Raw genomic sequence first — 25,909 nt, forward strand, 5'->3', positions numbered from 1 at the left:
ACTTCTAGTTTTCTTTAAAAAGAGGCTGCAACTTTTTGAATTCCATTTGTTCTTTGACAAAATTAGTTTGTAATAGGCCTGGAATAATGTAGGCTACAGACAGGAGCATTTTAAGTGGGACTGTGGTGATGTAAGCTAACTATCGGCCTTCCTTCCCTGCATATTTGTATGTACCATGATTCTGTAGTTGTGGAAAAACAGAATAGGAAAGGACCTTAAGAGGTCATCCAGTTGATTCTTTGCCCACAGAGGATGAATTACACCTATCACTTATCTTTGATCTAACCAGATCTTAGAGGCGTGCAGTGGTAGCAGTCCCAGTCTCCTTAAGTGTTTCTTTCCACCCTAGTTGGTAGAAGCATTTACTCGATGTCTGTGTCCCTGCCCACCCCACCTCGCTTATTTGCCACAGTTGAAGTCTGCCATTACTTAATCGTGGTGAACCTAGAGAATAATTGTCCCTTTCCTCTTTGCAGCTGTTTCTTACATACTTGAAACCGTATTAGGTGCGTATTTGGCCTTTTCTGAACAACTCTCTTTGGATATATCTAGTAGACAAGCCTGCCCTGCTTTCTAGACCTGTAATTGTTGCTCTTCTGCATAGTCTTTGTTTTCCCAATAGGCCTGTTTGTTGAAATTTGGTATTCAAAATGGTGTCGTAAGCCAACTGAGGTCTTGCTAGTACTGGATAGAGGAGAAAGCATACATTCATGACTCGCTAGCAGTATGCCTGTCCACTCTGGCCAAATATATGCTTTTTTTTTTTTTTTTTGTAGGCACATATATATCATTCCCATGCAGTAACTGAGTTGTCTCCTTCTGACCTACCATCTACTTACTCTTTCCCAATTCTGTGTTTGCGTAGTTGATCATTTCTGTGTAAATGTTGCGCTTTTGCCTGTTTAACTGTGTTCTATCTCTTCAGGTAGTTTTTCCAGTCTGTCAAGACAGCTTTGAATTCTCATCGCCTATTTACATGTACTCCTGTCTCTTCTCGCTTTTTCTTGTTTGAAAAATGAAATATTTGATAGTCAGTTACCCAGTAAGTTCTAGATAAAGCTTTGCAGAACTTCATTGAAATTATTTTGGTTTTATAACAAGCTACTCTGTAATTATGATTTTTCCAACTATGTCAGTTCCAAGGATATGTTCCTTTAATTTCCTTAGGAGAAATATCTTGAGAGATAAGTTTTATTAGAGACATATAATCATAGAATGATTTGAGTTGGAAGGAGCCTTTAGAGATCATCTAGTCCAACCTCCCTGGCCATGGACAGGGACATCTTTCACTAGATCAGGGTGCTCAAAACCCCAAGAGTCAAAAGAGGACGTGTACTGTTAAGCAGTAATGCAATTGGTGGTTCTCAGAGGGAAATTAGTTCAATTTTAGAGGTTACTATTGGCATGTCAGCATTGGTTAAGACTTTCAATTTGCTTTCAGATGTGTACAAATAAGTGGACTGTACAGGAAACAGTGCTGAGGTGGCTGGATTGTAATTTTCCCTTCCTGTTCTCTGCGAAATCCTTTCTGTTGGTTTGAATACAATTTATAAGAGCTTCCTCATCGTTACTTTTTTTTTTTTTTTTTTTTTTTTTTTGTCCTGCATCAAAAATATTGTCAGCATATTAAAAAACGTCATTAGAAAAATGTGTGAGACTTTCCTTCGTCTTCCATTTCGCCTGGTGATGTAGCTGAAATCCACGGTGACAAGCGAGGCCTGTACTTCAGCCTCAGGAGGTGCTCACGGGAAGGCCTCTCTGCTCAGTCTTCCTGCTTCAGTTGCCTAAAACAGACTCCCAACAAGGTTAAGGCACCTCCCTCCAGGATTAAAAAATGCAGAGAAATACTCCTTTAACATACGAGATTGTAAAACAAGTATATACTGTGTATGGCAAACCCACTTCTGTTTCCAAACCACCTGCACTGATCTGTGTTAATAATCTGCCCCTCTGGGTAGACCTAGCAAGTCTTAGGCTGATTGTATTATGTGAGTTGAGTCACATCCATGCTTGTTCCTTGGTTTACTGTTAGTAAATAGTCTGCTGAGCCTCCCTGGCATGTTTGCCAGCCTTTTGTTCCTCTTGCATTGTGATCTCATCCCATTATTCCCATGTCCTTGTCCAAATTGCAGTTGTTTAAAGGTGGCTGTGAGCTCCTCTGTCTATCTCACTGCTCATAGTTTAAACCCTCTTCATTAGATTTGTAAGCTGGTTAGGCAAGGCTGCTCTTCCTTTCTCCTGTGAACTGAAGTTCACCATTGCAGATTGTTGTGCGATCTGCCTTTACGTATTTTTGGGTGTTTGTTTGTTGTGGTTTTTGTTTTTTGTTTTTTGTTTTTTTTTTTTTTCCCCCCGGTTGAAAACTTTTGACAGCGTGGCATTAGGTATGCTTCCCTGTTATGTCTGCTGTAGGCAGTCTTATGGAGGAAGCCAAGATTTACAAATTATGTGGTAATTGTATACAAAGCTTTTGAAATTTTTCTGCCTATATCTATCAGAAGCCTTATTTCCTCTTCAATCATTAGCCTAATTTGAGTATCAGTAATACAAGATAAAAAGTTTAGCCAAAGGACTGTAAGGTATGATGGATGAGTTAATTATTTCACAGTGGGGGCATTTAGTCACTGCTAATGCAGACTTGTATTAACTAGAATTTTTTGAACCTGTGTCAGGGCAATTTGTAGTGAAACTTGTCATTAAGTTATTAGGATTTCTGGTACATGTCTGAATGAGTTGAGTACAGTGTAATTGCCCTAAATATTACAAGTCAACATCATCCTTGCTTATTTAGATGTGGCAAAAATTTTAAGTGTGTTTTTCTTGGATATTTGCCTTTAGGGCTCCAGGTTTGGAAATAGTAATCACATACAGTAAATTTTTAGTTTTAAAGTAAACAATTGTTTTTTTTTTTTCAGTTGTTCTGATTGGCTCATAAACATTTGCCGAAGAAAGAAAGAGCTGAAGGCTCGCACAGTGTGGCTTGGGTGTCCTGAAAAGTGTGAAGAAAAATATCCCAAAAATGCCATTAAAAATCAAAAATACAACGTCTTTACCTTTATACCTGGGGTAAGGCTACGAACCATTTTTTTGGTGTTGGGCTGACTATATGTTCTGTACTGGTTTTTGATGATTCTGCAAAAGGATAATTTTATTTGCCCAGATTCTGCTTTTTCTTTTTTCATTTATTTTGGTGTCTTCAATTAAAATTGACATGTGAGAGCAAGGCTACTTTTTTTTCAAAATTGTTTTGTTTTCAAAAGGATATTTACTAAAGAAGTGCAGTGTGTATGATTGAGTGGTTGGAATTCAGGGAAGCTTGAGAAATTTGAGGGGGGTTTCCTTGCACTTTTCTGTTTATCATCAGAAATTTGAAATCCTCTTTTTAAAACAGACACAATTCTATGCAGTTGGTTATGAAAATACTACAAAGTGCTGACTTCAATTGAAAAATAAATAGCTGAAAATTATAATGTACTCCCATAGATATTTTCTCATACCCCCTGCCATTAATGGCATAATAAAGTATTCTGAAACAGGCAACTCCTGAAAGGACAAAAACAACCCACCTCTTCAATTTATATGACAAGAAGTAAGGCCTACTGTAGTAAACTAATATTTTGAGTTGTATTTCTTATTGCAGTTTTAAAAAGAGTTATGTCTTTGATTTTGAATGCAATTCTTCAGACAGTATTTCTGTTGTGGAGTGGAAGTTACTTTTGTCACTTCTGAAGAAGTCATATTGTGTCTTAATTTCCATTTTTTTACTATAATGTTCACAGTATATATAGAGACAAAAGAGATGTTACAGCTTTGTCTAGTTCATACTTCTAAAAACCTGTTGTTATAATGAAATACAGCAATAGAGAAGACAACTTTTGTATCTTCAGAACTTAAAACCTAAAAATGTATGCTGCTGTGATGATATAGATTTTACTAATATACTTTTACTCATACCTTTACTAATACCATCCAAGAGTCCTGTGTCCTCTTGCAAAAACTGAATGTCTTTACATTTGAATACAGACATGCTTTGTCTTAAATTTTTTATTTAAGTGATCATGCAGGTTTATAAGAGTATTGATTTTATTCTTCTGGCCTCTTTGGTCCAATGACTGGCAGCTGCTTTCTAATACATTTCTTTATTAAAACAAGAAAAAAATTAATGGCTTTGTAATTAAGGCTGATCTCCTGTCAGAGAAATAAAATGTCACATGTCATAGGCGGATGAAATATTCTCCTCTCTAGTAAATGAAGTAAATGTTTTCTTCCGAAGTTTAAATTATTAAATACACTGAAATTGGTTAAGCCACGTATGGTTTCCTAAAGGTCACAAAATTCATTAAGCATATAGTAAGCCATTGATTATTGTGACTAGAAATCTGCAGTGTAGATTACAAATCCTAAACTAGATTCATGTTTCCTACAGGGATCAGCCATAGCTTGCAGTTACCTGTTGAGAGAGAGAATGTTTGTTCTTTTTTGATCTTTTGAAAAATCTTGTTTTTCACATTCTAGGCAGAATCAGATTTTTATTTTGATGATAGTATTTGAAAACTCATCAGTAACTTCAAAATGAAGTGAAATCTTAAACATAAAGCCCAATAGTTGGTGAAAATAAAATGTTTTTAAGTTTTAATTTTAGATGTAAACTAATACTTTTCATTGATTAGAAATACTGTGTAGCTATCTGTTTTATGCTGTTCCACTAGAAGTAATTTGTAGGGATTATAGTTGTATTGGTTCCAAACTCAAATGTAAATAAATATTGACTCCAATGATTTACTCTTGTTGAAATTTTCATTTGTGTCAAGTTTTGTCTTCTGTTTGGAGTTGTGTCTGTTCTAACATGGCAGCTGGCAATGGGAAATATTCAATTATTTCCTGCAAAATGCAAGCTTTAAAATAATGTTTAGATTAACAGAATCTTACTTACTGGCTAAAAGAGCTGTAACATTTCCAAAATTATAATTAATTGATTTCCTAACATTTATCTAAAATACTTACTGCTTCTACCCTCATACCAGTTTGGTCAAGTTCCATTTACTATTTCATATACATCTTGGTATAGCTGCTGAAGGATGTTGTATAAATTTCCATAAAGAACATCTGTGATGGACAGGTTTTTAAGATACAGGTTTTTAAGATTAAGCAATAGTCTATATTTTTTTTTTTTTAATCAGTTTTACATAACTAGATACTTTTCAATTTACTTAACTAGCCTGAAGTGTTTAGCTTTGTACTGAATTGAACTGTGGTCTGCCAGGATTCAAAAGATTTGTTGGAAGGTGCTTTTTGACTAGCACCTTCTCCTGCAAGATGGGTGCTCTTGCAGTTCTGTACCTCCCAAAGTATTCTGTGGACTTCTCTCTGACCTGATATTTCAAGTTTTTGTAAGCAGTTAAACATATTGCTACAAATGAATATATGAACTTCATCGGTATTAATATAAGGTACAGGTTCAAGCTGAATTAGTTTCATTTTGGAAAAATGCTCCGATTTTCCCTGCACCTTCAAATTTGACTTTTTTGGCCTTACAGTTTTGTTGGTAAACAGTGGAATAGAATTCCGTGCTTTTGAAAAAATCTTTTGATTTGAGGCTGTTTAACCTTTAGCTGAACAGAAATGTAGCACTCTTGCAAGAAACTGGTAATTTTGAGGTACTGCTACTTTGCCGTGCCTGCCAGAAAGACACTTTGAAGTGAACTTCACTGAATATTTTTCCTAGGGCATATGTCTTTACATAATTGAGTAATAATGTTGGACTGATTAGAGCAATAAATATCTGTCCAATAGCTCCAATTTTTATGCAGAAGTCATCATAATATTAACTGAATTGTGAGATTAAAAGATGGAGATGCTCTTTAAATGTGGCTTTGTGATCTATTTTGAATCTTTCAGCTTTGAAACAATTTTCTCAAGTCTTAGTGTTTCAAGTTCGGTAGCCTCTTCTGATCCTCCTGTTGGAGGTACCATGTTATCCTGGCCTACTAAAGAAATACGTGAAGTCTTTGAAGATTCAAAATTCTATAAAATTAAGTATGTTCTTAGCATTGTAATTGTAGCCAGAGTAATGTTGAGAACATGCGCTTGCTGATGTGGTGCTTTTAATTACTGAGGGAATCTGCATCTGTCATTCCTTTCGAATATGGGGCAGTGTATTCTGGGATAAGGTTACTGTGTCTTCACTTGAAACTTGGACAATTATCTCAGAGTTTAGACTAAACTTTTGATTTATTAATAAACATATCTTATGTACCGATATTTTTTGCAAAATAAACTTTGGAGAAATTTAATGCTAACTGCCTCAAAAGCCCATGTTATTCAGTTACAAATTTTTTGTAGTTCAAACTTTCTTAGAACTTAAACTGTGGTTGCTTTTGTGAAAAGCTTGTCTTGCTATGGAAGCTGAAGAATATTGCCTTATTCTGAGATTTCCCCATGATAGCTATTCAGAGAGCGGTGTCGCTCACCCTTACTCACTGCATCTTTTCTGTAGTGTTTGTTTTATATTCCTAAACAACGTTTATTCTGGAACATTGAGTAGTTTCACTATTTTTAAGAAGAATGGGAAATGGTAATCTTGAAGGAGTGTGTCTGACTTGATGGTAGCCTTTGTCCTTCTGAGAACCAAAGGACTTCAGAACGAGGGCAGGTGAGTTGTAGACCTTCCACCCCTGCGAGAGGAGAAACTGCAGTGGCTGTGCTGAGGGGATGTGGTGAACAAAAGTAACGTGGAGTTCCTGTATACTGTTTTCTGTATGTGCTGCAGACAGGGCTGAAGTTTTATGGTACTCTCATAGTGATGCAGAGCATCATGGTATAGCTTACTCGGTTTTGTTACTCCACAGAAGTTCAAATGCCAAGGACTAGGATAACATTTTTGTAAATTGTTTCTGTTCATTTGATGGCAGTGATTATTTTAATGACTATTATTTATGTTCTGTATGTGAAAATCTTTAAGATGAAAAGACATGGTGAGACATAAAAGAGAATTTAAGTATTTATACTTAGGAAAAGTTATAAGTTACTTACAATGCTGTATTTTTAGGAAGAAAAGTTTTAGCAGTTAAAAATGAAAACTTAATATAAGCAATGAAAGGTCAGATACTCAGACACTTATTTTGCTTTTTTTTATTGATACTATTAAAGAAAATTTACAAAAACTGTTTTAACTCAAGCAAAGCTATCTGTTGTGGATATAAAATTATTACAAGACACTTCTATGAACATCTGAATTCTGTTTACTGTTAAAATTTCAGGGTAAATGTTTGCACAGTGATCTTGATATATATTTGTGAAGCTTGAGTTCGCACAGTCCCGTTTTCAAAATATCAGAAATTTATCAAATTGCTTTTTCAGAGTGAAAAGAGACATTGATATCAAACGATATGTCTCAACAAAAATAGTATAATAATAAAATAACTTAGTGCTTGTAGTAGTTTGTGATTATATTATGCTATGTAGTACTATAATGGCACCATACGTAATAGTATGCCATATAGTGGTTTTACATCTGCTATCATGAAAAAATGAATTTTATGTACATTATGGGTACAAATTTTAAGGCATTTATCTATTTTGTGTTTTTCATTTTAGGTTTTATATGAACAGTTCAAGTTTTTCTTGAATCTCTATTTTCTCGTCGTGTCCTGCTCACAGTTTGTACCAGCATTGAAAATAGGCTACCTGTACACGTACTGGGCTCCTCTGGTAAACAGAAAAATACTATTAACTAGAAGCTTTGGTTTCTTAACTTCAGATGAAAAATTAATGTATACATACATTTCATACATTTGCATCTGGTAAACTACAGTGATTAAAGTGTGCAACAGAAGTAACATGCTTATTTGAAATGACAGTATTTTACAGCAGATACTCCAGAAGCTGTTGTTTGATAGCTATCCCTTCCACCTGCCTACCACACTCCTGCCCCACAGGCTGGAGGTCATTCTTGTTAACTAGCTAGTCTGAGAGAGTAGTGCTCCTTTTTGACTGCTGGTCACTTGAGAGGTATAAAAAAAAACAAACCAAAAAACCCTCCGGTTAGTAGAGAACCTTATTTGGTAACATACGTAATTTGTGTATTAAACTTTTTCGTTATTTGCTCACTATTTTGTGCTTTCAGGCTAGGTCAGAACTGAAAGCATAAATCTTTTGCATTCCTTCTGTATTGGTTTTAATCATGTCCTTTTTTGAAAAAAATTGATATAAAATATTTTAAGCCATGGCTAAAGCAGGAGAAAAATGCATCTTGAAAATAAGGTATTAAACTTGCTCTTTCTAATTCATTCCCCTGCCAAGTAGCACTGGTGTCCTTTCAATATATCTTTTTATTATTGAGCCCTCTGCAGTATTTTCTTGGGAAACTGTTCAAACTGGTTGCTTCTGACTTACGTTTCCTAAGGTTTGAAAATTGTATTGTCTTCTGAGGAGGCCCTTTTGGTAGTCTGCCAGCTATATTCGCATGATTTGGAATTCTTTTCTTGTATGTAACCAGATCATTACCTCCTCTTTCATCTTCCTCCCAGCCCTTCCACCCCAGGTTTAAAAGCAAGGCAGGAAGAACAAATGTGGGTTTTTTCTAAATTTATTAAAAAAAATGGTATTTCTCAGTAGCATTTATTCTTAGTGGTATTCATGAGGAACAGTGACATGCTGATTACTTGAGTAAAGGTCGTTCTTAACAAGTCAATAGAGTAAATATTCTGGATTGATTTCATTGTTCTAATTGTTGCAACATGTGTCCTTCGAAGTACTGATAAATGGATAGGCTGTCCTGGAGGTTCTTCACACCTCCATTTCCAGACACTTTTTGGCTTCTGCTGCAACAAAAACCACTTCCAAGGCAGAAAGCTTGTTCGACCGTGGGGTTTGAAATGGCTATTTTTAAGGGTCTTTGTCACTGACCCAATAAGAAAAGACAGAAGTCAGCCTTGTATGGAAGTTGGTCTCTTCAGTGAAGTGCTGTGTATAGCTCTATATGTTAGTGGAGTAAAGGAAAAAAAATCACTTAGCATCTCAGCCCATCTTATCCCTGCACAAAAAGGGGAGAAAATACCGTGTTTTGCAAACACCAGTAATCTGTTCTGTATCAATGTGTTTGTCCTAATTCAAGGATATTTTGAATGATGATTCCCAGTCTTCACATACAGCTTGAAAATACAATATCTCAGTTAGTGCTAGTGGTACACTTTTTTGCTAAACTCACTTGTTTCTCCTTGAATAGCTTTTCTACTAATGATTAAACTCCAGGTAAAAGAGGTTAACTATATGATGAGTAAGGCCGAGTATGTATGATGAAAATATAAAACATTTAAGTCAGACCCAGTGGGCTGTCTTTGTTGCTTAACAGGTAAGTTTGGTTTTCTTTGAAGAGCGTGATAAATTTTCAGTATCAATCAGAGTAGCAGCTATGACTTGGCTTGTATTTTCTCTCAAGATTTTACAGGAAAAGAAAAATTATTTGGCCTGATACTTAAAATCAACTGAATAGAGGTTGACTCTGTGCTAAAAGGTTTTGGGAGATTTTTTGGTGTTACGTGGGGTTTTAAAGTTTTTTTTTTTTTTTATTTTATCTTGTTTTGGGGGTTGTGTTTTGTTTTTTACTTCAACAGTTTTTACAACACATAGTCATAATACACTTAGATCAAACACTGGAGTGCTTCAAACAAGACTGGATTTTACTGGTTCATTGTCATTTGCACAGCAGGGTATGCACTTCTGCAGTCCAACATACAAGGGATGTACAGCATACATGTTTCATTGTAAGCAGGATGTTAAAGATATTTAACTGCTTACAGTTAAAGAGAGATGACATTTTTTTTTTTTTAAGTTTGGCTTCCACCATTTCAGCTCCCCTTTGAAAGAGTATCAAGTTCCTTTGAGCAAGTGAGAAAAAAGGGAAAAATCTTTCTTAATTTTTGACTCGTAGTCATGGTCAGCTGTCCTGAGCTGCCCAGCAAGGTCTGGTGACCATTAGGGGAAATTTTTGCAATTAACACCTCGCATTCTGTGCTTTAATAACTGTCTAGTTAATGAGATATGTGCAAATGGCATCTATATTTGAAGGTGCTTCAGGAGTGTCTTTAATGCTGCTAAAATATCTATACTGCCGAAGCCTATGAAAATGCTGCTGCCAGAAAGGGGGGAAAAGCTTATTGCTCATTCAGTTACACCCTCAGAGTGAAAAGGAACGCATTTTGCAAAGCCATGTTGTTCTGTGTAGTTCCAGTGTAATTGTAGCTACTGTAAACCTGAGCAAACAAGAAGTGTGTAATTATAAGGTTGCAACAGAGTAAGCCTTGGAAATTTAGGCTGGAACTGTAAAACAGCCCGTAGTATCGAAAAGGAGAATTTTAGTTAAGACTCCTTTAGGAAAACTCTACACCTTCACTCCTTTCCTTCTTGCTGAGAATTTAGGGGAGGGTTGGCAAACTGTTGGACTTCTGCAAGAAAAGGAAGTCTAACGTTACAAATTTTCTCTGGTGGTATCTAAAGCTAGGTAGATAATCTAGAACCTTATCTGTTGGAGGCGTTGTGACTATTTGAAATTTTTAGCCATCTTACAGTAATAAGAACTCTATACTGTTGAAAACTTTATTTCATTGATGGAGAAAGACTAAGCACCTGAGTTTAAGAAGCCTGAAGACCATATCTGAGGCGGTTTAGAAAGAGAGAGAGGAAACTCTTATGTGCTTATCCCTGCACTGTTTTATATTCTTTTTAGTTTACCATCTTTTGTGGCCAGAGATGCTCTTAGCTGCATGTAGCACACTCTGCACTTCAGCAGAAGTTGCAGTGGCACTAACCTGTGGAATTAGCAGCCAAAGCTGGATACTTTAGCTTAGATACTTAGCTTTTCAGAACAAACCCCCTTTTTCTTTGTCAATATTTATGACATATTGGTAAATAACTGCATTTAAGATGGCAAAATTAATTAAACTAGCCATCCATTTACCTTTTCATTTCTGTCTGTTAGGAAAAAGGCAGTGAACTCAAAATTAGCATTGGCGGCTTCTTAAATGTTTTTGGTAAATCTATAATTTTGGTAAAGCCCAAAAGTTTTGGTAAAGCCTAAAATTTGTGAAAGATGGGGAAATATGCGTATTGAACTAAAAGGCTGTCTTTAGCTCATCCAAAGCATTTTAATTTTTCAAATTTTAAATTATATGTAAGTTCTGTGTATTGGGAGATGTAGTTTTTCTAATTATATTTGTACAATGCACAAGTATGATTTTTCTTTTGACCTAAACAAAGATATTATTTAACAGATTGAAGAAACCACTAAAATCCAAATGAGGAAAAAAGTAAATATCCTAAGCACATATTCTTACTATGTATAGTCTTCCTACTTGTGTGTTTTTATTCTAGCACTTTGAGAATTCTGAATTGCATAATTATATCTTTAACAGGGATTTGTTTTGACGGTCACGGTGGTACGGGAAGCCGTTGATGAATTTCGACGTTACAAGAGAGACAAGGAAATGAACTCACAGTTATATAGCAAGCTGACAGTAAGAGGTTAGCAAAATCATTTGTATAAATCCTATAAATCCTTAAAATGTTATCTTTTTCTTATATATACATTTACAGACTTTCAGTTCAAAGAAAAAACTAACAGTCTCAAGCTGCAGTATTCAAAATGAAACTGATACTGAACTAAATGCTTCATTTCCCTCAGATAAATGTGGTTGTTAAACTTGATCTGTTTAAGAAGTGTTGTAAATCTTTTGTTGTTTGTAAAGGGAAGGTGTATGTATATAATTGTATATATTTTTGAAGCATTCTGCTGTTTAGTACTATTCCTTCAAAGTGCAGTTCTCCTCTGAAATTGATACCAAACAGTAACTCAGCAACACTGTCAGCTCTTTATCAAGTGTATATAGGAAATAAGGGATCAGTAACTAAGAAATATGATCTAATTAAAATTCACTAGAGCCTTTCAAACTCAGTGGATACATTTGTGCTTAAGAAAAGGAAGATGTGTAGTGAGCCAGCTTCAGTATCAAAAATACCGATTCCAATTTTTATATATAATTTGAAATCTATATGATCATGCAGTAGGAACAGCCAGTTAGTTTTCCTTTCAGAAATTAGTAAAAGGAGAAATCAGTTATGTCTTCTTTGGGTTCAAAACCTTTGACAGCTTTTCACAAAGACTTTAAAGGAAATTAAGAACTTCAGCTGTGAAGTGACAGTTAAATTTGGTAGGACATTGTCAATTTTAAACATGGACATAAGAGAAGATACAGTCCTTTCCACTTTTATGTTGCTCAGCACATTTTACTGTTTAGATTCAGAACAGAGTGCCACATAGAAAGGTGCCAAAAAATAACAAATAACCTATTATCAAGTTCAACTGTAACAAATAATCTTACAAAACAACATGACCTTGCTATAACCCTCGAAAGTTATTTTGTTGCAATATCCTGGGAAGTCTCTGTTAAGGATTTTCCTTGTCCTAAAAGTTCTAGGAAGTGGGAAGTTGTTAAGGTATGTGAGGTTCCATCTCAAGCAGTTAGAGTATATGGTACATGTTGTACCAAGTGTAAATTCTGTTCACCAACTCCCAACATACATTTCATTGCACTTTTTAGTATATCTTGGTGAACATCATCTGAGAGTCAATGGGAAGAGTAACCTCACCAGATCTGGGAGTCTTAATTAGAAATTAAGCTCTTGGAGTAGCTCTGGATAATATTCTTTCCATAAAAATGATTGAAAAGCTTGTAATGTAACACAAGTATGTTCTATCTGAAATCTTACCCTGTTTTTCTTAAAGTAATTGGAAGGTAAGTGAACAGGCAACGGCTTCATTAGTGATGACATAACCTAGCAGCTGAGAGGAATTTATACAGCTTCCTCGCAATATAGAGACTTGCATTGTTTTCTGGAGTGTGCCATACAGAAGGGAGCAACTGTAGAGAATATTTGCCTGTTGTTCTTCCCTTCCTTGTCAGCCTGAAGTAGCTTTATCAACATTTAGACATACTGCTGTGGAAATCTGCAGATGGGATGGCTATCACTTCTTTAACACAGGTGGTTGCATTGCTGGCCTCCAGATCTTTACAGTCTTTAATACAATCTGTAAAGAAATAGGCTCTTAATGGCTTTTCTTTCAAAGTTATAATTTACCTGCCAGTTGGTTTATGAATTTTTTTAGATCTGTTATGGTAGGCTGCTGAACACTCACCTTTGAAATAGATGGTACAATCCTACCCAATTCAGCAATAGTGTTAGTAATCTGAAATTACTAGTTCTGGAAGCACATGTATAGTTTATAGTTACCAGTGCAACATAAGTGTCAAGACTGACATTTGCTCTTTTAGGAGCTAAGTTTGGTGCCTCTTGTGCTGCTTTTTTCACTTGTTTAGTGTTAATAGTGGAGTTTCTGGTAAATTGCTAGGCATTTAAGCAGCATTTAAGTAGAAGTTTTGCAATCCTGATTTCCTCTTTCTTAGTTCATGAAATATTTCATGAGGCTATGTGTATTTGAGAAACTTTTCATTTTCTAGCTTCTCCTAGAAATGAGGAAATTGTCAAATTAAAATCGGATTTGGTCACTGTGACACAGCTGTTTTATGATACAGGAAAGAGATTTTAAAATAGTATATGATAGTATATAGATAAAGCCCAGCAGTTATATTAGGAACTGGCATGTAGAGAGCAGTGACTTGTTCAGAAGAAGTTTTAAAAATGCACTTTTTAAAAAAAGGATATCAGCTTTTACGCATAAATGTGTATGTCTATTTGGACTTCCTGGTTTTGGTGTCAGCACCATCATAAATTCACACTTTGTTTTTAGTCTGTTTTGTGGGGTTTTTGTGTGTGTTTTTTTTTTTTTTTTTTTTTAAGATTGCGACAGTCTACAGGAGGAGAGATTCAAGATCTCAGTTTATAATGAACTCTGAATCACACGTTGACAGTGGTGTGATCGATCAGCTAAAAATATTCTGAATTGTGGCCAGTTTTAAGAATGAAAACATTATCGCAGTCCCCACTCAAAATTAAGCTGTACTAAAAATTGCCACAAACACATATATAAAATAATTAATAGATGATAAATTGCACCTTTTTCATAATGTAAGGTTCTTTCATAATAAGGCATTCTGGAACTGAAAGGTATCACTTTGATGCAAAAACTGGGACCTGCTTCTATGATAAAATTAGATCAAGATTTTTACAGGTTTTGAGAATGATTTAGGTATTCGTACAAATTAATAAAGTCAAGTACTACACTTCTCCAAACTATTTCTATAAATAACTTCCAATATAATCTACCTAATTTTGAATATTGGCAGTACTCTTCAAGTCGAAAAATTCAGTTAGGCTTACTATACTAACCTACAGTCTAAGGGTTTGGAGAAAGAAGGCTTTGTTACTTGTGAATGAACAAACTCGATACTGATTTAATTAAAAGCCTGAAAATTGATGCCACTCTTAAGAGTCACTTTTCAGAGTGGAACTGCACTTTATACAGCTCTAGCATCTTTTTTTTTTTTTCCCCCTAGTGATTTTATGACTTGTGTAGGTTTTACAGTCTTTTAAATTGGTATTTTTTTCCATCTCAAAGATGGAGAAACTGACATAGAGAGGTTAAGCAGGTTGCCTTTGCTCAAACTGTAGGAAAACTAAAAACTTTCAAGGTTCAGTATTACTCTTGGTTTAATTGTACCATTTATGGAAGATAAAAATGAAAATTTAATTACTTCAGTTGTTTTGCAAAATTGTTTGTTTACTACAGGAAAACAAATGTATTTGTAACGAGAGAAGCTATTGGGATTTGAAATGTGAATAAATTACTTGTATAAAGATAGTGTGGGTAGGCTGATTTGTAAGTTAAAATCTTTTTGTATAGCACTGCAGTAGCTTAAAATCAAGAAGTCTTTGACTACTTATCAGTGTTGACTTTCTGTGGAGTCATTTGTAGCCTCAGGAGCCCCTGAACAGGTGAAACATGAATATTGTCTTGTGGCCGGCATGGTGCTAGTGTAAGAAGTACCAGCTTTTTGAAGGTGGTGGATTCACATTAGTGACTCTTGAAGACTTAAAATTTAATTTTAGTAATTCACGATCTTGAATAAGTATTTGTTCTTATCAGAAAGTCTTAGTTTTTTTTATAATGATGAGCTGTTCTGATCAGGAAATGAAGGAAGAATGGGACATCTGGTTTAAGTGTTACTTAATTGTATTTAGGCAGCAATGTCCTGCTTAATGTCAGTAGACTCATTGTGAGCCATGAGATATCCAGTGTTACACAGTTTTCTATTTGTCATGTAACATGGCAAAGCTCAGTCTTCATTCACCTCCTGGTGAATTTGCTATGTGTAACTTTGCCCTTGTCAAAAAGGTGAACCAGCTATATGTGCAGTTTGAATGATTTCTACTATTTCACCCTTGGTGGCAAGTGATGAAACGTGCAAATCAGTGAACGTATTGAATTTTTTTGTGAGCAAGTCAATTAAGTGTACCCGTCTCCATGTATTTCATGTGAATCTTTTCCCTTGCATATTTTCCCAGACTGTGGTATTGAATCTCTTAAATTGTTCAGTGTATGATGCATTCTGCTGTCTTAATCTTTTTAATGAGAGATTTGTTGCAAAATCTACTTTCCTTTTTCGCATATCAAAGTCTGCAGATCTTTAATAGGCAGTGTTCAGTCAGTATTCAAGTTAAAGTTGGAGGGAGAAGAGTATTTGCCTGTAGCATTGAAATTAACTTGCTCTTGAAGATCCTGTCTATTTAATTGTCTTTTTCTGCTTCAGAGCAGTTCACCTGTGTGTCCTTTTACAGAGCAGAGACTGCAATGGAAAAAAATTTAGACCTGTTTGGGAGGATTTCTGTTCTCCTTCCCTGAGGGACCGTTATAATTGTGACGCAGCTTCTTGTCTCATGCACTTAGACTGCCAACAGCTAATTGGTTGATAAAATTGTAAAGCAATTTTAACTCTTTTTCCTTTCCTGTCCTTGAAGTTGGCAGTCCTGTACTGAACCTTTCCTAGTTAAGTTTGCCCATGCAGTGTACTGAAGTTTTGAAGAAAAAAGATCAAGATGAAAATAACTAACAACAGTAGTCCCAACTGTGAGTTGCAGAAGAGGCATTAATCTGACACTTCATCTCAGGATGTTTAACATGATTTTCAGAAGTGTTGCAGAATTCTCACTATGCAACCTGCAAAGCAAAAGAAAAAAATGAATGTAAGGAGAGGTGGGATTAATGAAATACATCTATCCAGGCTTCAAATGTGAAAGACTTGTATCTTTGCTGTATCCTTAAAGGGTGTTTGAGATTGTAGTGAACTTGAAAATACGTGCCAAAACTCTGTGAAATTGAGAAAATATCAATAACTGCTATACACAAGAAGAGAACAAAGCATGAAAGCTAGTATGTTTCCTTTAAAATTGGAGAACTGAGAAGATGTTTGAGAGCTACAGTGATTTGAATATTTTTTTTTTTCACTTTTGAACTTGTGTTTATGCAATGGGAACTGTCCTGTTCCTAAAATGCCACCTCACTGAGTTTACATCTCAACTGATGTTTTTTTAAATTGCAAAATGGCCTCTGTCAAGAGGCAGTCAGTTTTCAATCGTTTATACCTATGTTATCTGCAACTTTGAAATAAGATGTTTGTCAGAATGTCTTGATTTATTGTAATATTATTTTGCAGTTATTTGAAATCCGTATTGAAACTTCTTCTAACATTAGAATTTCAGCTCTTCAAGAACAGGTCATCCTTCTGCTTTTTAAAAAGCCACTGCATTAAAATAGAAAACAACGTTATTTCTGAATCTAGAGGGACATCATTAGGTCTTTGTTGCTTGCAATATTTCAAACCTACTGATGACTTAATTCCTGGTATTTAGACCATTTGGAACAGATAAGTTTTTAAAGAATTGTATCAATTTAATCTAGCTGATCAGGGAAGTAGAAGCAGAACTCAAAATTTTAGTGTAAGAAGGAATTTCAAAAAGAGGCTGCAAGGGAGGGAACTATCAAGGGGACTGTGTTCTTCCACATTTTTGCAGCATCCAGGAGATTGGATAAGAAATAATGGAGGCTTTCCATTTCACCTAAGAGGAGATAGTACACAGAGGAGAGGAGCTAGGAAGCTTCTCTCTAGAGTTTTCTATTGGTGATTAAAGACTAACCTCAGTTCACTGTGTAAGATGGAGTTTGAAAGGACCTAAGGACAGCACTTGCACTGAAAGGTCAGCATCCCCACCCTGGACTCCCTGTAGCTTTAAGCTTTCCCCAACTCCTTCCCAGCTCCCCATTATATTATGTTGTCCTGGGTTGAGTGAATGGTGGAGTTTTTTGGTAGCAGGGGAGGGGGCTATCGGGGCGGCCCCAGCTCCAAGTCAGCTTCACCTCCGCACCAAAACTGAGCTCATCAGCTGCGCCTCTGCGATAACGTATTTAAGAAGGGACGTGGTGACGGGCAGTGGGACTGGTGAGGAGGAGTTGGGGCAGCTGCGTGAACACCAAGGTCAGTGGGGGAATGGAGGAAGAAAGGAGGGGGGAGGTGTGCCAGAGCAGAGACCCCCCTGTATCCTATGGGGAGACGGCAGGGCGGCCCCCCCTGCCAACCATGGAGATCTACGGTGGAGCAGACATTGATTTATGGCCTGTGGCTTCTGCTTGGTATAATCAAGGTTCTGTGCCCAAAGAAGGCCGGGGTCTCATGGGAAAAGGCAGCCCCACTGCTATAATTCAGCGCTGGGAGGATTGCAGCATGCGGGGGAGTCCCACGCCGGAGCAGCTCGGGAATGGCTGCAGCCCGTGGGAGGGAATCCAGTCAGAGGAAGTTAGTGACCCATGACGGAGCAGTGTGGGGAACACTGCGGCCCATGGGAGGAATTCATGTCGGAGAAAGTTTGTGGAGGACTGTCTCCTGTGAGAGGGGGACCATGATAGAGCAAGGGGAAGAAGTTCCAGAAGCTCCCCCCAACGAAGATGAAGAAAGTGGCAGCGCTGACTGCACCCCCCATTCCCTGCCCCTGTGCCCCTGGGGGAGGAGGTGGAGATATCAGGAGCAGAGCTGAGCCCGGGAAGAAGGGAGGGGTGGGGGGAAGGTGTTCTCAAGATGTGGCAATGCTTCTCACTGTCCTACTCTGTTACGTGTTGTTAGTGTCTGTAATAAATGTATGTTCTTTTTTTCTTCCCCTAACGAGTCTGCCTTTTGCTCGTGACCATAAAGGGGAATTTTCTCCCCATCCCAGCCCTATCTTGAACCCCAAGCCTGGCTCTCTGTCCCTTCTTATTGCCGGAGGGGAAGGGAGAGAGAGCGGCTGCATGGTGGTTGGCTGCCAATCAGGCCTAAACCACAACATATGTATACTTTTAATTATGCTGACAACTCAGGCTAATAGATGTCAAGTAAAACTTTCATATAGTCTATACTTGACTCCTTTAATTTCAGAGTTTTATATTTATGGGTTTGAGACAACCTCTGTTACCAACTTCAGAAATAGTGTTTTAGAGAGAACTCAAGGTATTTTGTAAGAACAAATTAAAAAGAATTTGAAAATGTTACTGTCGAAAGTTACTGTTTGTTCAGGAATGGCTTGCACTCAGGTAGCAGAGATACTTTTTAATAAAGAGAAACAAAGTTGTTTCTGACACCCACATTTTGTTTACTTCCTTTCTTAAATTTTTATGTGAAATACTTGTTAGCACATATGAGATATTTATTAGTTTTTCAAATCATTGCAATTCATTTCAAAAAGCTTTATCTTGGGAGTATAATGAATTACTACAGACACATTTCAATGTTCCAGTGCTGCATAATTCCATATGTTGCTTTAGGCAAAAGCCTTGCGCCTTGGTGGACTATAAAGTCTGGATGCGCAGCCACTTCTGACAGCTTTGGACTTTTTATTGGTAATTACACAGATGGTGAAGAGTGTTTTGCTACAGAGATGTTTTTAGAGAAAAAATAGTTTGCAGAAATAATTTATGCAGTGAATAACATTGAGTGTTTTTTTCCCTAAGTGCATCTTCCCTAAGATGTAGTATTGCATTATTTTAATGTTCTCTGAAATGGTGTCTAATGATTTTTATTTTTGCTAGTCTAAAGGAAAGTGTTATTTGTTGACTTTTCAAAATTTTAAGCCACTTTTTGAATTACTGCCACGTTTTACCATTTACTTTTTAATGGCATACGTCCCGCCATTCAGATTCATTGTAGAATTGTCTTGTTTGTCACAGGCTACTTCCTTACATGTAGGGATATACAGGATGCTCTAACAAGACATGTCAGTGTGTAATAAAGATGGTATTCTGTAGTGTTACACTAAGCCCCCTGGAAAACAGTCTGATAAGGAAACTTTTCAATTCATAGCGTGAAATTCCCGGGATTGCCAGACTGAGTACAGGGAAAGGTGCAGTGTGGGTTCCTGTTGGCATCCTTGGCACCCGGAGTCTTTGCTTTTTGTCTGCCCTGCATCATGTGGCAGATGAATGTTCTACCTTCTCTTGTCCTCTGAGGATGAGCATCTCTTGATCTTTACTGTAGATGCTGTTAGAACATGACTATGGAAAATACAGTTTAGGTTGATAAAATTGCTAGTAGTTGCATATAATTAGTATCTCTGATGGCTTTGGCCATACATGACTGCATAGGTGGCATGGATCTGAGACTTACCACAGCTGGCACTAGAATTTTTGTGGCTGTTATTACTATGATCAGTTGATTGATTTGATTATCACACTGATAAACTGATGAAAATTGTTAGTGGAAGAATTGGAAACAAAATAGGAAACACTATTTGTCTGGTAAAGCTAGCAGACTTAGAAAGCAAAGTAAACATTACAATGTTTTCTGATATATACTATGCACTTCTAGTCAAAACTTGAGAATTTATAAAGAGAATTCACAGGCTCCTACAGTTAAGCAGACTAAATATGTTGATTTGGTATTAGACTGTTCTTTTAGTGGTTGAGCATAAGTATGAGTTATTTTATATATAAAAAAAAATGTTGAGATATTGATACTAACTTAATTTTCATAGGTATCTTGAAAATCCTGCAGAAAACTTCTAATGTTTCTTGCTACAGCTTTTCATACCTTGGTCGTCTTCTCCCTTCACCCTCACACATGTCTTATGGCAGAGTTAGGAGTCATATTGAGGATCTAATTTGTTTTATATTTGGGAGTGGGATAGGTGTTTTTGGCAACTGAAAAATTGAACTGGTGTAAAAAATCATTTTCAGTAGCAAAGACTGGCTTTCAGAAATAAATTTGCAGACAGGCTGGCTGAACAAAAGCTCTGTTTTTCCTCTGATGCACTTTTTAAAAGTGCTAATGTGTAATGGAAAATGTATTAAAAATTAGCTATAAAAATACACTTATTGCCTGAATTAAACATAAAGCAACTGTTAATTTGCATGAAATACAATTTTAAAGAGCAAGTACTGAAAATAATTACTCATAACTTGAATCTTGCTACCTTTCAGTAATTGTACATGTGAGTACAAAGAATTTTTTGAGGTTAACTACCTGATCTCTCTTCATTGAGAGTTATCATGAGGAGGTCACATGGATTTGGAACCTAGCTTAGTTTCTCTTTTATAATTAGTATAGCTTCAAGAGATGATAGAATGTGCATTGACAAATCTCCTATTCATAGTACTTTTGATGAAACTCCAAAGTGATTGCTGCTCATCCTGTGTTTTTGTGGGTCTTCTGTTCTAATTTGTTCAGTCTGATTTTTATTTAGAACCCTAGCACCTTACCATGTGTTGACATGCTTGTCACCTGATACCTGCTAATCAGATACCTACTGCTTGGAATCGTGAGGGTATTTCTGATGGCAAAAGATATTTTGTATGGGGGGTGTACTTCAGCTTGCCAGGCTGTGTAAATATGTGTTTGTTCTTATATCCTGAGTTAACAGGTTCTGAATTTATCACCTGTTATATCCTGGAAGAGGATAGCCGTATGTTGTGACTTGTTTGTCTACAAGGTTTGGTTTTTTGTTTTTTTTTTTTTTGGCTTGTTTGGTTATTTTTAACGAAGGGATCCAATTTTTTCTGGAATTGTAGCAAGGACCTGAGACTAGAACTCCTTAATTCTAATGAGATCACCAATAACTCATTTTGGGCAATAGCTTAACCTCTCTGTCTCAGTTTTTCAGTCCATCAAATAAGAGCGTTAAAACTTAAGTCTTACAAATCTTAATACCTTTCAGAACATACCAAAATTAAATTGGTACGTGTGCTGTGTATATTTTTGAATGAGTTGTTCACAGCAGTTACTGAATGGGGGGCTCTAGAGAATGAAAAACCTCTGTTACAGTTTTTGACATTTTACTTTTCTGAAGTGATATCTTCAGGTATTTCTTCTGACATTTTACCTCTTTTTCCATTGTAATTGCCAACAAGTGTCAAACGGTGCCAATTACATCAGTAACCTTAGAGGCCAAGCAAAGCTGCCCATTGGTAACTGGGCTGTGACTGACAACTCAGGTGTGTGAGAATGCTCTGTGACTATAAGCCTAACAACTCTTGGCTTGCCAGAAGTGGTGTCTAGTAGGAGATGTGAAAGACTCCTTTTTCCAATTTTCCAACTCTTTTACTGATGCTGTAGATCAGACTTGAGTATCTTTGAGTATTTTATCCTCTAATACTGCTATAATAGCTAACTGGTTACAAAACTAGACTATTTTTAACCAGTGAATGATTTATTCAAACAGATTAAATCTATTTATTGTGTTCATCAGAGATCCATTTTGTATAAATTATAACAATTTCACCGAACAGTAATGTCTTCGAGTATAAATTGCATTCTGGGGTTTTTATATTCTTGTAACTCTTTGTTAATGTCTGCCTAAGTTGATTACATTTCTTCTTTTTTTTAAGGTAAAGTGCAAGTTAAGAGTTCAGACATACAAGTTGGAGACCTCATCATAGTGGAAAAGGTTGATACTTTTTAAATATATTTTAGACACTAAAAATTATTTACGTGCTAATTATCTTCTGAAGAAAAGTATATCAAGGTACTTGTTTGTGAAGTACTAACTAGCTAGTGTTTTAGTTCAAGTCTTATTTGAGAATCTTCAATGAAGTCTTATTTTTGGATTAATTATAAGCTTTATTGAATAAGCATTTATATTTTACAAATTGTTATATACTTAAATTTATCTAGTGAAGGGAATACAATTACTGATTTGAAGCTTGTGCTGTGGTGAATGTTCTAAGCTGTCTGATTACCGATACCTTCCTTCTGATGCTCAAATCAGTGTTTTTCTGTCTGAAGCCTTCAAGGATAAGTTATATATATTTTTATATATATATATATCAAGGTATATTTATATAATTATAATATGTATCTAATACTATATGTAATTAAATAATATTTAAGTTTATATATTTTTAAAAAGGAGAAAAAGCTTTTCAGTTTCATTGCAAATGGTGAGAGCTGTGAACTTCTTTTCCCTCTATGTTAGTATTATAATAAAGACAGTGTTGCTTGTTTCAGTTGGCTTTCTGAGGTACTGAGGAATTACTGAGACCTTGAAAGTCAACTTAATTTTATTGTCAGAAGAAACTATTTTTACTTAAGTTCATTTTTGCAGGGATGACTCACTTTCTGGGTGCCAGCAAGTGATTCCTGTCATGCTTTGTATTAGAGAGCTAATCCGTGGAGGTGCTGGAAGGAGGCACCTCGTGCTGAAGCTTGTATCTATAGCTTTGTTTGAAGTGTTGTATGGCAAGCTACAGTTTGGCACAATAATCCTTAGTGGAACCTAGTCAGTGATTTGGCTTTTCTAAACTTGGTGGTTTTACTCCTATTTAGTGGAGTAAATTATCTCTGATAAAAGAAAAATCCTTCAGCAAGTATGCCCTCCTGATACATTTTGTACTTTCTTATTTGCTGATACCTCTCCTTTTACTTGGACAATTTGGAGAACTCATAAATTGTTAGTGGCCAGAGATTATTTTCTTTTTTCAGCCATATATAAGAAACCCCGCTTCTCTTTGTTTTGGAAAGCTTCTGTTTTCTTCCTTTCTGTTTCGTCTGCAGTCCAGAGAAAGAACGATACACTCAAGTCTCATTTGGTTTGCTCCTCTCTGCTTAAAATAAATCTAGAAATCTATTTTCAGGTAGTCTGTACTATTTCTTGCCATTTTTTTTTACCCCTTTCTTTTATCTGCTATCTGTACCTGCTCTCTTATGGGGCCAGTCTGAGCAGCATATACACTAGCATAGACAAGATTAGCACTGATATGTCTGGCCTTTACATCTGTTTAGCCTTTATATCTTGCTGTCTTAGAGTACAGGTGGAGTCAGCTTGCAGCTGCTCACCTGTGCCTATTTGAGATATCGGCTTTGATTTTTATTAGGAAACTTTTTAGGGCCTTCTTTAACATCTAAACCTGGAATTAATTATTATAGTGTAGGGAAGACTAGTGACTGCATAAGTAATCTGCCTTCCTGGAAATTTACGGATATCCATCGGTCTGTTGAATTCTGCTAGAATTTGGAAAACTGGAATTACTTTGGGGATCAATCTGTCTTGAGACAGGTCATTAGCATCTATTTCAGCATTATTTGCAGCAACTTACAGAACTTATGTTGTGAGTACCTGAACTTTCTAATGAAAAAAAGTAATGTTTACAGATTTAGGGAAATAGAGTACTTTTGGCAAAGATTTTACTTGGGTATTTCAGTGAAATGCATATAATTTTTTGAATGTTGTATTTCAGTTTCAAGCTCCCTCCTGCCCCAGCAGAAATTTTTTTTCCTTTTGGCCTATCTGGGGGTGCCTTCAGATTAATGAAATCCAAAGTTCTCTGGTTCTGTTGAGAAGTGTATTTTGTTGGAGCAAGCAGTTTTCAATTTCAGAGCATGGCGCTTAAACCAAAGAGCCAGTCGGGAGTGAAATGTTCAGTTGCTCACTCTAATGGCAAAGGAACAAGTTAATGTTGTATTTGACTGGAAGATGTATCAACAGCATTTCTGCAGTGAAATTAATGACTTATTTGAGCTGAAGAGCCATATGTTAAGTAGTGACTGCATCACAAATACTAACAACTTAAGTGAATGGCTTTTCTATATTTAAAACTTGAATATCCTCTGATTATTGTCTTTTTTTTTAAACTGCTGAGTGACTGCAGTGTCCTGAAGACAATTTAGTTCCAAGTTCCGTTGTTTCAACTGAAAATTTTGTAATGCACTAATACTAGGGCTGTAGGAGACCCAAATAGAAGAAACTATTGCCTGTTTTTAAAGGCTAAAAGACATTTTGTATATGTTAGCTGAAAAGCAGTCCCCAGCCTCAAATAGACATGCTACTTCCTAGATCTTCTCCTTGGCTTGTGTGAAGGTACATTTTCCATTTCCGGTGGGAGCACAGGTGTGCATAGTGTTTCTAAATAAGAAAACTGAAGGGATGAGTTCAGAAATTGTTATTTAGATACTGTAGCTTAGTGACAGTTTGGAACAAATTTTGGAGATGTGAAGAGGACATAAAACTTCGTAACACATTTAGTTAATTAATAACATTTGCTGAATAAAATTTAATAATAACAACACATAATAGTGTTTTAAAATGTGGAACAGTAATGCTTTATCTTAAAACTTCAAGAGCTCCTCTTGGAGCTGTAAAGGGACACAGTTATTTTTTCTTAATCTCAGGTATAAAGTGAAATGAATCCAGTATTTGTAAGAATTGCAGTTATTGCTAGCATGCTGTCTTGCACAGTGTGCAGATGCAAGAAGATAACTGGGAAGTGCCTTTTCTGTTTATAATTCAGAAGCAAGGAGGAATATTTTAGTCAGTGTGAAAAGTACATGGTTCATTACGTGAACGGAGAAGAAAGGAGAGTAAATGCAAAATTCTGAGGGTCTGTAGCTATGGGCAATTTTAGGGGAATTGGGAGACTGACTAGGGAGCTGGAGAAGCTTATGTAAATAACAGTTTCATGATAATAACATGAGAAAAATGAAAAAGTAATTTAAAAGCTATTAGAAAATACATTTTTCAAGTGAATATTGTAGTCTGTGTTGCAGGGAGGTATAGGTGTGCTTGTGGGTTTTCTTGTTTTCCAATCTGTCTGGTATTCCTGAGCGGTACGGAGTTAGCCACGGGAACCCAGAAGCTGGGGAAGTACTTACCTCGTGCTGACCATTGTCTTGCCCTAGTTAGATCTCTAGGAATGATTCTGTAAGTCTGCAGCACAGATAAATACTGAGAGGAATGGAAACCATCCTTTCATGGAGCTCTAATTCTGCCCAGACTTAAGCAAAACAATGTATTCAAGTCACTTTCATGACTTCTAGATTCAAATTTCAGTATCTATCAATAAACATTTCTAGCTTCATCCCCATGGTAATTGAGATTACATAGTTTCTTCATGGGTTTCTGAATGCTTGAAGTTGCATGTGTTGTCAGTTTAACTTGTTCCACTTTGATAAATATGGCATGAGAGGGCTAACATGATTGACATATTGCTGCTGTTTGTCTGTGACAATGTACAACAGAACTTAATCTTCTCCATAATGAGGTGTTAAAGATTTTTGTAGCATACTCACCATCTGTTTCTGTGTAGTCACTCTTTCGTAGTGACTAGGTACATCTTTGCAGGGGGATCTTTGCTCTCCAGTGTCTGCAGTAATAGTGACAATGGGTTTTGTTATGCAGTACTCCTGCAGTACATTTTTGCCCACTTCCAAAAAATGGAAAACCTGATGAAAAATGAGATGTCAGTCTTACATACTGTTGTGGTTTTGGGTTGTGGGGTTTTGGTTGTTTTTTTTTTTTTTTTTTTTTTTTCCCCCGAGCGAGAAAGTAAAGACAAGACAGTCTCTAGCCTTCCCTACATGGAAGGATACATGGAGATATGTTAATGCAGGGAAGCTTACTTTATTTTACAAAAAAGAAAAACAAGCAGAGAAAATACATTAAA

At 36.2% G+C, this 25,909-nt stretch overlaps 1 protein-coding gene across 3 annotated transcripts in view; it reads left to right on the forward strand.

The window, feature by feature from the left end:
- ATP9B (ATPase phospholipid transporting 9B (putative)) overlaps positions 1-25,909 on the forward strand; it is a 166,512-nt gene that overhangs the window by 21,230 nt on the left and 119,373 nt on the right. For 2 of the 3 annotated variants that reach the window (XM_032998843.2, XM_032998844.2), the window contains exons 3-6: positions 2,916-3,066; positions 7,597-7,710; positions 11,412-11,520; positions 21,860-21,918. In XM_032998843.2, coding sequence (XP_032854734.2) covers positions 2,916-3,066; positions 7,597-7,710; positions 11,412-11,520; positions 21,860-21,918 — 433 coding nt within the window. The remainder of the gene's footprint in view (positions 1-2,915; positions 3,067-7,596; positions 7,711-11,411; positions 11,521-21,859; positions 21,919-25,909) is intronic. The other variant, XM_032998845.2, reaches the window with a different exon arrangement.

Source organism: Tyto alba, unplaced genomic scaffold, assembly GCF_018691265.1.
Source record: "Tyto alba isolate M040663 unplaced genomic scaffold, T.alba_DEE_v4.0 Super-Scaffold_48, whole genome shotgun sequence".
NCBI classification, from domain to species: Eukaryota; Metazoa; Chordata; class Aves; order Strigiformes; family Tytonidae; genus Tyto; species Tyto alba.